At 37.0% G+C, this 12,172-nt stretch overlaps 1 protein-coding gene across 3 annotated transcripts in view; it reads left to right on the plus strand.

The window, feature by feature from the left end:
* LOC127419055 (collagen alpha-1(XX) chain-like) overlaps positions 1-11,542 on the plus strand; it is a 39,786-nt gene extending 28,244 nt beyond the window's left edge. Inside the window, exons 24-42 of one of the 3 annotated variants that reach the window (XM_051660117.1) lie at positions 134-172; positions 2,557-2,695; positions 2,813-2,955; positions 3,113-3,222; positions 3,355-3,513; positions 5,046-5,123; positions 5,333-5,419; positions 5,572-5,625; positions 5,846-5,941; positions 6,040-6,093; positions 6,488-6,541; positions 7,022-7,075; positions 7,166-7,237; positions 8,179-8,214; positions 8,319-8,385; positions 8,531-8,719; positions 8,838-8,915; positions 9,554-9,712; positions 9,815-11,542. In XM_051660117.1, the coding sequence (XP_051516077.1) occupies positions 134-172; positions 2,557-2,695; positions 2,813-2,955; positions 3,113-3,222; positions 3,355-3,513; positions 5,046-5,123; positions 5,333-5,419; positions 5,572-5,625; positions 5,846-5,941; positions 6,040-6,093; positions 6,488-6,541; positions 7,022-7,075; positions 7,166-7,237; positions 8,179-8,214; positions 8,319-8,385; positions 8,531-8,719; positions 8,838-8,915; positions 9,554-9,712; positions 9,815-9,843 (1,697 nt within the window). In that variant the 3' untranslated portion in view covers positions 9,844-11,542. Of the gene's footprint in view, positions 1-133; positions 173-2,556; positions 2,696-2,812; positions 2,956-3,112; positions 3,223-3,354; positions 3,514-5,045; positions 5,124-5,332; positions 5,420-5,571; positions 5,626-5,845; positions 5,942-6,039; positions 6,094-6,487; positions 6,542-7,021; positions 7,076-7,165; positions 7,238-8,178; positions 8,246-8,318; positions 8,386-8,530; positions 8,720-8,837; positions 8,916-9,553; positions 9,713-9,814 lie in introns of those variants that run through there. The other 2 variants (XR_007893596.1, XR_007893597.1) reach the window with 2 other exon arrangements.
* Positions 11,543-12,172: the final 630 nt, after the last annotated feature.

The following is a 12,172-nucleotide window of genomic DNA, read 5'->3' on the forward strand; positions in this document are numbered from 1 at the left end:
TTGACTAGACCATTTGCCTGCAAATTTATTTTGTCTGCTTTATTGTTACACTTTTGGTGTTTACAGGCCTTTACACTACTTATTGTAGAACTGCAGCTCTTTTTAAGCATAACATGCTTTTTATCTTTCTCAGTGTGTCCTGAGATGACAGTCAGAAATCACATAGGTAAAGGTAAGGTCACATACTGACAAGAGAGTCTTTCTGGGCAATTGTGCAACTTTTACATAACACATATACATACTGTAGAGAGCAAATATATAGAAACAACCAAGCACTGGCGGAGCCACCCATTGGGCATTCAGGCCCACCCAATTATTGTCTTATGCCCATATTCACCAACAGCCAAAAGCTTTATCCTCAAACCACGAACCGCTAATGTCAGAGGCTGTCGGGCGGGATAATATCAGCACCATAACTTTTAAAACAACAGTTAAAAAAAACAAAAAAACATATCGCTCTCATTATAATAAAGCTATTTACTCTGTGAACACACGATGTGGCAATCCCATGTCGCGCAGCATCATATATCGTGCAGCGGCTCTAACCACATTATATTCCCGGTCTAATAAAATATTTGTAACAAATGTCATATATGTTAATTGATTGCTATAAATGTTATTAATTATATATTTCAATTATTTCTGACCTGTTCGTCAAAACCAGATCGAGCTGACATAAGATGCTGAATTAAATAACTTTGGATGTTGAAATACTCTCAAAACTCCTAAGACTCTAAACTTCATCCACTTTATTTTCTAAGATAAAATAATGTTAATTACACATCCATATCATATGTATGAATTTTATTCATTGTAACATCTGTCAGTTACATCAAAAGCAGCTTGTGACAGCTTAAATACGTTACACTGAAATAATTTATTTTAGATGATAAAATATTTTCTCAAAACTCCAAAGACTCTTTATTTTCCCCATCCATTTAAAAAAAAATTATGTTATTTCAAAATATCATATGATTGAATTTATTGCTATACATTTTTATGTCGTAACTTGGGAAATGGTCACATACGTACGTAGACAGCTCCGTATACTGTAGGTTTTCTCTTCATCTGAACTTGATTCCTTTATGCTATTTCTCTCTTTCCACGAGTTGGCATCATCTCTCCAGCACTTTTATCAGAGTATATTTGCAAGCAGAAAAGTCATTTTATTAACAGTAAACCATCGCAGAGACGTAGTGACAATCCCATTCGCGATTTCTCCGAGTAGGCAAGGGAGGCACTGCCTCCTCAAAAATTCGGGTGAGAAAAATAAATGACTGTACATAAATAAAACAAATAAAATATACAAACAATGTGTACAGTAGTCATATTTCTAAAGACACTGTGTAAAAGAGTGACACCCAGCAGATAAAGTTTCAGAGGGAGGCAGCCTCTCTCAAGCCTCCCTTCAGCTCACTGCAATATTTGAGCTCCTTAAAGCATGGCGTGAATCAAAGCTATAGTGCCTGCCTCTCATGCTCTTGTCCTCACAGTGGGTCTCCAGAGATTGCTATGAATGGGACAAACTGATGGAAGTGCAGAAACTATTTGCACAGAAAAGAATTACTGTAACTGACACGGACAACAGCACTTTTGGTCATGTCCAAATCAAAATACTTGAAATCTGAAATGGTATGTGAGTGACACGCTTTTTAGTGAGCACTCGCTCTTAAAGTTACAGATCCGTGCCATCACAAACCCAGTGTTGTTTATCAAGGAGTAGTTGACGGATGATCCAAAAATAAGATGACTATAAAAATAATAGGTGAACAGATGAAATATACAGTTCATGAAATATGCTTGTTGCTATATTCTTGTAGGTATTGTTTTTGAGGCAATGAAAAAATAATAATTATAAAGCAATGCATACACTTGATGAGTCTTTGATTTGACTTGATTTAATAAATAGTGTTAATAAAAACGTACAAAAATAAGTATTTCATGCTTATTTACAGTGTAAGTTAAAAGGTATATCATTTGCCTTCCCGTACAGAAATCTGATATATGGCAATTAACATATATAACCTATACAGATTTGATGATAATAAACTGATTTAAGGAAAATGTATGTTACATATAGAACAACAGCCATTTTTAGTATTTTGTTATTATGTTGTTACATTTATAAGCAACATATGTGACTTTTTATATTATATATTTTTATGCAGGGCTACTTTTTCATATCATATGTTGCGATAAATCAGATTTCAGATTTGTATGGGTTTAACCTGAAAGCTATTATATGTCAACTGGAACTGAAATTGGAATTTATATTGGATTTGTTAAAAAAACAAACAAAAAAAAAACACCGAGATGGTACTCTGCCTTCTCATTTCAAAAGTCCACCACACGTCACTGGACAATACACATTTCCATCATTTTTATCCGTCCAAAGACATGCCAGCAAACGCCAAAATTTCTCTTGGCCCACCCACCTAAATGTTTTGGCTACGCCACTGCAACCAAGGTTAAGTTATACTGCCTTTTTTCAAAGTCTTTGAAATCAGCACTATGTATATAAACCCAAATGTGCATGCGTGTACACGTGTTTTCTAGGCTTCAACATGATGGAAGCATTTGGTCTAACTCAGAGAGCTCATTCTTCTATTGAGGGTGTGGCAGCCGAGCCATTCATCTTCAGTACCTTGCCCAGTTACACCATTTACAGAGACGTACAACTGACCCAGAGCACAGGGTGAGAAATGCAAACACACGCACATGCATACACTCGCACATATTAGTAAACAGTCCATTTACACCCTTCAATTACAGCTCACACCCAGCCTTGTTTATGTGTCCCTCTGTGTTTAAGTTTCATCCACCCCGCTGGGTTTTCTCCAGAACATACCATCAGCATGGTCTTCAGGCTTCTGCAGGACTCACCAAGAGAGCCCTTCGCCCTCTGGCAGCTCACAGACAATGACTTCCAGCCTAAGATGGGGGTTGTGCTGGACCGTGAGTGCCTCTGGTGGATGCTAAATGTAGTGCTTTGACTTAATATTTGTAGTTAAATTCAAGAGTGGTTTGAATATTTTGCTGATTTTGACTTTCTAGTGTGCATGATTGCCTAGTCAAGTTCATGAGATGTAGTTTTCTGTGTTCTGTTTGTCAGATGAGAAGAAAGTGCTGCTGTATTTCAGTCTGGACTACAGAGGAGAGATACAGCAGCTGACCTTTGACCAGCCACAAGTCCATTCTATCTTCTACGGCAGCTTTCATAAGGTTTGTGAGAAAGAGATTGCTGGAGAGAGTACTTTCAGTGACGGGGAAAAGATAATGTCTTGTATTAAAGATTTGACAAGTAAACTTTGTGCCTCTAATTCTTCTAATCTCTGTATCCGATGTGTTTGGCAGATTCATTTATCTGTCAGTCAGGTGAGCGTATCACTGTCTATAGATTGCCAGCGAGTTGGTGAGAGGCCTGCACGTCCCTTGGGAACTTTGCCAACTGATGGCTTTGAGATGCTGGGCAAGCTAGTTAGGACAAGAGGGCCACACAGCGGATCTGCAGCTGTGAGTCTGATTTCCATACAAGAACTGTTCACTCCACATTATATACAATATGATAAATATCGTTCCCTTCAAGTTCACACAGTGGTGCCCTACTGTAGCAGAGTAACCACAGGTCACACTAATTATGGATATGGTCCATTAAGATAACCATGAAAATGTCCAAATATTGTACTTTTGTCGTACTTTTAAAAAAAGATATGTATTGTTTTATATTTAACCACAACCTAAATCTAACAAATTTCTTTTAGTGAAATGCTTTGCTAAAAAAAAGTGTGATTGTGCTAACTTTCTTTAAAATAAATTATATTTGTTTTGATATTTTGTTACATAATGCATAGACATTCATGAATTTTTGAGTGTCGCTTAAAGTCGCTTGTTGCCCCCCTGCCCACCCTCCAAGACCTGTACATAACCAGAGTGAGGAAACGTGCAGGCAGAATCACTCTGTACCCCACACACCCTGCCCACTCCCTCTTTGTACTATAGCCCTCTGGCGGGTGCTACGGAGCACTCAGTGCCAGGTCATCCAGGCACAAGAACAGTTTTTACCCTCAGGCCATTTACCACATGAACAATTAAACTGCCTTCAGGACTCCCCCATAGTGCAATAAAGTAAATACATGTACATATTGAAATTCACTCATATTTAATTCAATAACTGTACATTTTTTGTAATTATGTTTTTTATGTATATTTATACTCTTACCTTGTTTTATATTCTGTGTCTCTGTAATGTTCTGTATACGTATGACTCCTATCACCAAACAAAAATTCCTTGTGTATGTGAGCACACTTGGCAATAAAGCTCATTCTGATTCTGATTCTCTCATGATTTACTCACCCTCATGCCATCCCAGATGTGTATGACTTTCATTCTTGTGTAGAGCACAAACAAAGATTTTTAGATTAATATCTCAGCTCTGTAGGTCCATACAATTCAGGTGAATTTAAGCTCCAAAATCCACGTTAGGGCAACATAAAAGTACTCTATACGACTCTGGTGGTTAAATCCATATCTTCTGAAGTGATATGATAAGTGTGGGTAATAAATGGATCAATATTTAAGTCCTTTTTCCTTCACTTTCATTTTCTCCTTCTTCTGTTTTTGGTGATTCACATTCTTTGTGCATATCGCCCCCTATTGGGCAGGGAGGTGAATTTATGATAAAACAATGACTTTATTGTTCAGTTTCTCACCCACAACTATCCAATCATGTCTGAACACATGGATTTAACCACTGGAGTCAAATGGATCACTTTTATGCTCCCTTTATGTGGATTTTGGAGCTTTACAATTATGGCACCCATTCACTTGCATTGTTTGGATCTACAGAGCTGAAATATTTCTCTAAAAATCTTCAGTTGTGTTCTGCAGAAGAAAGAAATTCATACACATCTGAGATGCCAGGAGGGTGAGTAAATAATTTTCATTTTTGGGTGAACTATCCCTTTGTGTCAAAATACTTTTGGAGGCACTGTACAATGCATTTGTTCAGTTTTGAATGTCAAAGCCATATTGTGTTTTTCCACAGTTTCAGCTGCAGTCCTTTGAGATTGTGTGCAACACTACCTGGGCTTCAGAAGATACCTGCTGTGATGTGCCTGCACAGGTAAATGAGAGCCACACTCCTCTCATTAATTCAGGTGTAAATCAATTTCAATCTATCCATACTGTGCTTTACTGACATGAGGCAGACAATTACTTTGAGGTTGAGTTGACATCTCAACATGTCCATACATGGATGTGGCTTACTTTATGTAGTCAAAAAAGGATAGTAGGAGTATACGTAAATATAGAGTGTCACTCTCTGTCCTCTAGAGAGATGAGGAGAGCTGTCCGGCCCCTCCATATGCATGCACCTGTACCACCAACGTCCCCGGAGCAGCTGGAGATAATGGTCCACCTGTAAGTCTACATCCCTTATCTACTACATTTTAAAACTGACATTAAAATGTGGATCTTTTAAAATCATAGTTAATACATCACTGTGATTCCATTGCCAAATTTTGCTGACATTATCAGTCATATGAACTGACCACAATGCTTTTTTTTCTCAGGGAAAACCTGGCCTTCGTGGGGAAAAGGGAGAAAAAGGAGAAGTGGGGCAAAAGGTAGGTCAACTCATTACCTGGTATACCTGGTGGTTTTAGAAAGTCAGCACCATTGCAACTTCTGGAGGTAGCCTCTGTGATTTAAACCTACAGCCTTTGGGTTACCCACCTAGATCTTTAATCTCTAAGCCATACCACCCCACTTTTCATAGTACTGATTGTCATATACAAAAATATATCTCATCAAAGTGTTCCTTGCTCTTCTCTGCCTCCTATACAGGGTGAGATGGGCCCTCCAGGCAAGCCAGGCCCTGAGGGCAACTTTGGCACCATTGGATCTGCTGGTCCACGGGGAATAACAGTAATGGGAAAAGTGGTATGCCAACACCTTTTTTTATAGAGACAGTATAACGAATATAATCAATAAAGCATTTGGAACAGATAAAAAAAAGTTCTCTTTTTGTTTCTGTAAAGGGTCCACCAGGAGCCAGAGGGGAAAAAGGAGATATTGGAAGGCCTGGTAGTCAAGTAATCTTCAGAGTCAATCTTCTATGTCTTTAATCATTACCCAGCTCCACTGTTATACAGTAGCTGGTCAAATATGTAGTTAGTGATGCTTGCTAAGGCTATTACTTTTGCTCATTTTTCTAAACTCCTAACTCTAAATATTAAACTTTGGCACGTATCTTGTCCAACATTGTTTGTTTCATGGACATGATGAATTAGCAACCACCTAGTAGTGCTCTAGCAACCATCCAGAACACCTTGGCAATCACACAGCAAACCTTAGCAACTGCATGGCAAGGACCCACAAAACAAGAATCATGTTTAGAATGGGCAAGCTACAATGTAAAAATCTAGTGTTATTTCATGCTATCTAATTTTGTGTGTATTACACTCTTCACTCATTGTGTGGCTGCAGGGTTTACCAGGGCCTCCTGGTCAAAAAGGTGAAGAGGGCATTCCTGGTCCTAAGGTAAGTCTCAGTGTGGCTCTGGGCATCACTTTAGAGCAGAGGTGGGGAAAATTTTTCCCATTAAGGGCCACTCGAGGATTTCAAAAATTATTCGCAGGCCATACAATTGCTTGCAATTTCTGATTGTGGGTTGAAATTAACGTACGCATTCCATTACGTGCTCATGCACCAAGAAAAAAACACTAAAAGGTCTGTCTATTATACAATATTTTGCGTTGTTATCATTTAAAATTGTTTTTAATCATTGTTTTAATTGTATTTTTTTGCTTTTCAAATTATTTCTCAAATGACCTCGCAGGCCAGGTAAAATGGTCTCACGGGCCTTATACGGCCCCCAGGCCTGACGTTCCCCACCCCTGCTTTAGAGCCAGTACCACTGTAATATGGTATAACACATATTGGTCTATTGTTTTATGCTGTACTGTACAAAATGAAATGTTCAGTTTATCATTTATCTTTCTGTCCACAAATCTTTCACAGGGCACCAGAGGAGTAGAAGGTAACATAGGTCCCCCAGGAATTACTGGCCCGAGAGTAAGACAGCCTTACCTAAATGCATTAAAGGCATATCTGTTATATGTTTTTTGTTGCATTCTTCTTTACATCTCTGTGTTCCATTTGTAGGGTTTTCAGGGTATACCCGGCCATCCAGGACCAGTGGGAGAGAGAGGACCACTAGGTCCTCTAGGGCCCACAGTGAGTAAATCCCCCATATATCTGTTTAAAGGGATAGTTCACTCAAAAAATGAAAATTCTGCCATCATTTACTCACCTTCATACCGTTCCAAACCCGTATAACTTTGTTTTTTCTGTGGAACTTCAAATAATACATTTAGCAGGATGTCTGAGCTGCTCACTTCCATACAACGAAAGTGGATGGTGACCAGGGGCTGTCAATCTCCTAAAGCAGAATGTTTATAATCCAATACGACTACACTACACTATATTCCAAGTCTTCTGAAGCCATACAATAACTTTTTGTGAGGAACAGACCAAAATTTAACAAATTTAAGAAACTGAAAATCTTGCCTTGACAATCTTGCTTGACAGCTGTGGTCACCATTTACTTTCATTGCTTGGAAAATAGCATCTTGGACATTATACTATAAATAACTCCTTTGGTGTTCCATGGAAGAAAGTCATATGGGTTTGGAATGACATGAGGTTGACTAAATGATGACAGAATTTTCATTTTTGGATGAACTATATCTTTAACTGTACTCATGTTGCTCTCCAATCCACCCAATCTTACAGAAATTCTTTGAATTTTAAGTGCTATTACTGACAGACGGGATGGTAAATATGAGTACAAGGTTGTAATCAGGGTCAGAAATGTATGGGAGCTCGGGGCAAAAATGCCACAAAAAAATCCTCAAAATTAATGAATATTTCTGTTTTGTTGTATCATCTGATGAATTTTATTCTAGTCTTAGTTAAATATATTTTCGTGCAAAATATGAGTTGATGTTGATTTAATTACTTTAAACTACTGGTAATTACTTCTAATTACTTACCAAGACTGAAAATGTATTTTAATGAATTGAATGAATTAGGTAACTTTCTGACACTAGTTGTGATGTTTAGTAGATGTTCCATATTAGATTGTTTAATACATGTAAAAAAAAATCCTTTTGCAGGGGCTTCCAGGAAGTAAGGGTGAGAGGGGAGAGAAGGTGGGTTTGAAAGTCTTTCAGTAGATGAAAGGTACATGCATGCCATTTGAGAACTTTAGCATGTTTTTTTTTTTTGGGGTTTTGATAATGGTTCCTTATTTTAGGGAGAGCCACAGTCTCTTGCCATAATCTTCCAGCTTGTTACACAGGCCTGTGAAAAGCTTGTGCACAGTATGTAGTAAATTCTCCCCATTCTATTCTTTCCATGTCCATTTTCATTCAATTTTAGTACGGTAATTTAATAGTAGATTTAATTGAAATCTTGGCCTGAGTAACTGCATTTCTTGAGTATAGCTGATAATAGATTGTTTTCTAGATGAGGTGCTGAAGTTGGACACATTTCTAAATGAGATAAATCGGAAGCCAGTGCCCATCCAGGAACCAGTAGCTCCACCAGGAGAGCCAGGTATACCTGGGGGAAGGGGGACACCAGGACCACGCGGACCTCAGGGGCGACAAGGAAGCAGAGGGGAGTATGGGAAACCTGGGTACCCTGGTGAACAGGGTAAGATTAAACTTTTTTCATTTCTGTTGAGATGCAATTTGCTAGACAGATCTGATATGTCTGGTTGAATTCTGCATTGTACTGGCCTTTTGAGTGTAATTCTATGGTTAACTTACAGGACGTAGTGGTATGCCTGGTGAAAAGGGGTCTCCAGGAGCCAATATGCTGGGACCACAAGGAATAAAGGGATTTGCAGGTATTGAAATATACTTGTGGATCCAGAAAGGGGTCATATTACAGTCAGTTTTTGCTGCTGTGCTTATGGTTGGGTTGCAGGTTTTGTGTGGGGTCCGGTATAGTTGGTGCTGCCCCATCCTTCAAGAACTGAATTGGTTTTAATACTGAGAAACAGCACACATTTTGGCAGAAATTCCCCATATCTTAACCTTATTGATAGTTACATACCAACTAGAGTAAAAGCATCTTCTTCTTCTGGTTCATCTGTATTATTTCACCATGACTGGGCAGGTCAAGTTCCTGAATTTAGAATAGGAATGTAAATGTGGATGTAAATGTGGATGGTAAAGTGTAAATGAAAAATACATTTTGGTTTTCTAACATCTGAAATCCAGCTGTTTTGGAAAAAACTATTTTTGCATCTTTGTTTCAATAGATGTTCTTTTTGGGTCTTGGAAGGAAATTTTTCATTTCTGACAGTTACAGTATATTCACATTGTACATCAAACTCTTTTATTACAATAGATATAATGATATACATGACACCTTTAATGCAATATTAAATATAAAAAAAACATATAATTATTCAAAAACCCAATTAAATTAATTTTAATGGTAAACTGTTAAGTGCAGCACTATTTGTTTGTACTTCATCAGGACCTCCAGGTGAAGCCAAAACAGGGGAACCAGGCCCCAAAGGAGAAGATGGTAAATCAGGACCTCCTGGTATACCAGGAGCTCTGGGGAAACAAGGAGAAATTGGCCCTCCTGGTGTTTGTGACAGCAGTGGATGTTATCGAGGAGCCCCTGCTGCGGGTAAATTCACAATTGCTTTTCATTTTTACCGTCATGCAAAAATGTATAAACTCCTGTTTGAACTGTGGGTAAAATTACTTCTGATGTTTTATCATTTTACAGAGGATCCATACCTCGGATACCAGCCTTGAGTTGCAAAGTTTGTAAAAAAGTTACTTTGTGTTACTTCATTGCTACCAGAATCATCTCCCTCTCCACACTTTGTGAAAAGACGTTGTGGAAAGTAACAGATAAAGTGATTCTGCCAAAAGTTAACTTTCAATAAGCCTGTTTATGGACCCTATTGACTTTATTTTCTCTAAGCAATAGCTGATCTCAGTTCCCAACTCACATACTGAGATCACCAAAGCACTGATCATCCCTGACCCCTGTCTACACTACCCAGTATTCAACCTGATCTGCTGCTACGAGACAACAGCAGATTCTTGTGTGGAACTGATTTTGTGCTGCACTGATGTTCTGTTTGAAAGCTGAGGAGGTCTCACACACACACACACACACACACACACACACACACTCAGACTCTTATATTTTAGAGGTAGACATTTTCAGATGAGGAACTAGTTACTGTTACTGAATGATAGCTAAAATCTGCACTAAGAATGTTTCTAATATTTTATGTATTTTATTGTATTTAATGCACTGTATGTGTTTTAATTTTATATTGTTGAAGGCATATTACTTTCAATACTTTCCATTCCAGTATCTTGATCTCTTGCTTTCTGATTTTTGTTCCAAGTATTTTTTTTAATGAAATAAGCAATATTTTGCAATAGCAATACATGTCAATATGAAATACACTGTGATATTGCATTATTTGACTTTTCTACATATTGTGCAGATATGCTGTCTATTATGGCAAGCCAAATTGACTTTTGTTCATTCACAGGATTTGAAATGTTTAAATCAACAATTAAAATTTTACTAGTTAAAATGCTAATTCTTGATATCAGGAATGTAACTAGAACTAGTGGAAATTCCAATTCTTAATATCAGTAATTACTTCTGCACTAGTAGAAATACATATTCTACATATCAAACATTAAATGTTCTCTAGTAAACACTGTAATTCTTGATATCTGTAACTTCATTTTCACTAGTAGAATTTTAAAATGATCTGTGATACTACTGCAAGCCAAACTGACTTTAAATCACTTGCAGGATAGGAATTGTTGATATCAAAAATTAAATTTTCACTGGTTAAGATGCTAATTCTTGATATCAGGAATGTACTTACTACCAGTGAAAGTGTAAATTATAGTTAATTAACTGGTTGATTTTTTTATTTTATTTCACATTCATCAGTCATTCATTTCTATTCAAAACCCAATTATGGATATCTAAAATTAGTTTCTTTTTACTAGTTGTAATTCAATTGTTAGTATCAGGAAGTGATATTTGCACTAGTACCACGGAAATTTGAAAAAGTAAAAAACAACAATTTGACATTGCCGAATATGACATTATAACTGTTTTGTTCAGCTTACTAAAGACTGGTTGGAAATCATGAGTTTATTTATGAAAATTGTATTCTATTGACTGCCCAAGTTCAAACTGTAAGAAATATAAAAAAAATCTGTGCATTGGTTTGTGATAATAAAAAATAAAAAATTATTGAACCTGTAGCTGTCACCTTTAGCTGAATATGGTTGTAAGGCCATATTCTCAGTAAAGCTGCTTTGGAATAATATTTATTGCGAAAGCGATATACGAATACATTTAAATGTAATTTAAAATGTTTCTCTTATGGTTTATATACAAACATTAAAGGGTTATTTCACCAAAAAATTCTCTCATCATTTATATAACATAAGGGCAACATGAAAGTTCTCCACATGATTCTGGTGGTTAAATCCATATCTTCTGAAGTTATATGATAGGTGTGGGTGAGAAACAGATCACTTTCACTTCTCCTTCTTCTGTTTCTGGTGATTCACATTCTTTGTGCATATCGCCCCCTACTGGGCTGGGAGGAGAATTTATGACCAAAAATGACATAAATATTGATCTGTTTCTCACCCACACCTATCATACCATGTCTGAACACATGGATTTAACCACTGGAGTCTTATTGATTACTTTTATGCTCCTTTATGTGGATTTTGGAGCTTCAGAATTTTGGCACCCATTCACTTGCATTGTGAGGACCTACAGAACTGAAATATTCTTGTAAAAATCTTCATTTGTGTTCAGCAGAAGAGTGAAAGTCAAACACATCTGGGATGCCAGAGGGTGAACTATCCCTTTAATAGTGAAAATAAGATGGTAAAGAAAAAAACACTAAACTTCATACTAAATAAATATTTTTATATTATATAGCTAATATATATATTAGGAATGGGGTTCCTCGCAAGGGGATCATCATATTTGAGGGTCCTAGGCAAAGAAAAGTTTGAAAACCCATGGTTTAGATTTAGAATTTAAATGTTTAATTACATTATAATAAGACTGTTATTACAT

This window comes from Myxocyprinus asiaticus, chromosome 28 (assembly GCF_019703515.2).
Source record: "Myxocyprinus asiaticus isolate MX2 ecotype Aquarium Trade chromosome 28, UBuf_Myxa_2, whole genome shotgun sequence".
In the NCBI taxonomy this organism is placed as follows: Eukaryota; Metazoa; Chordata; class Actinopteri; order Cypriniformes; family Catostomidae; genus Myxocyprinus; species Myxocyprinus asiaticus.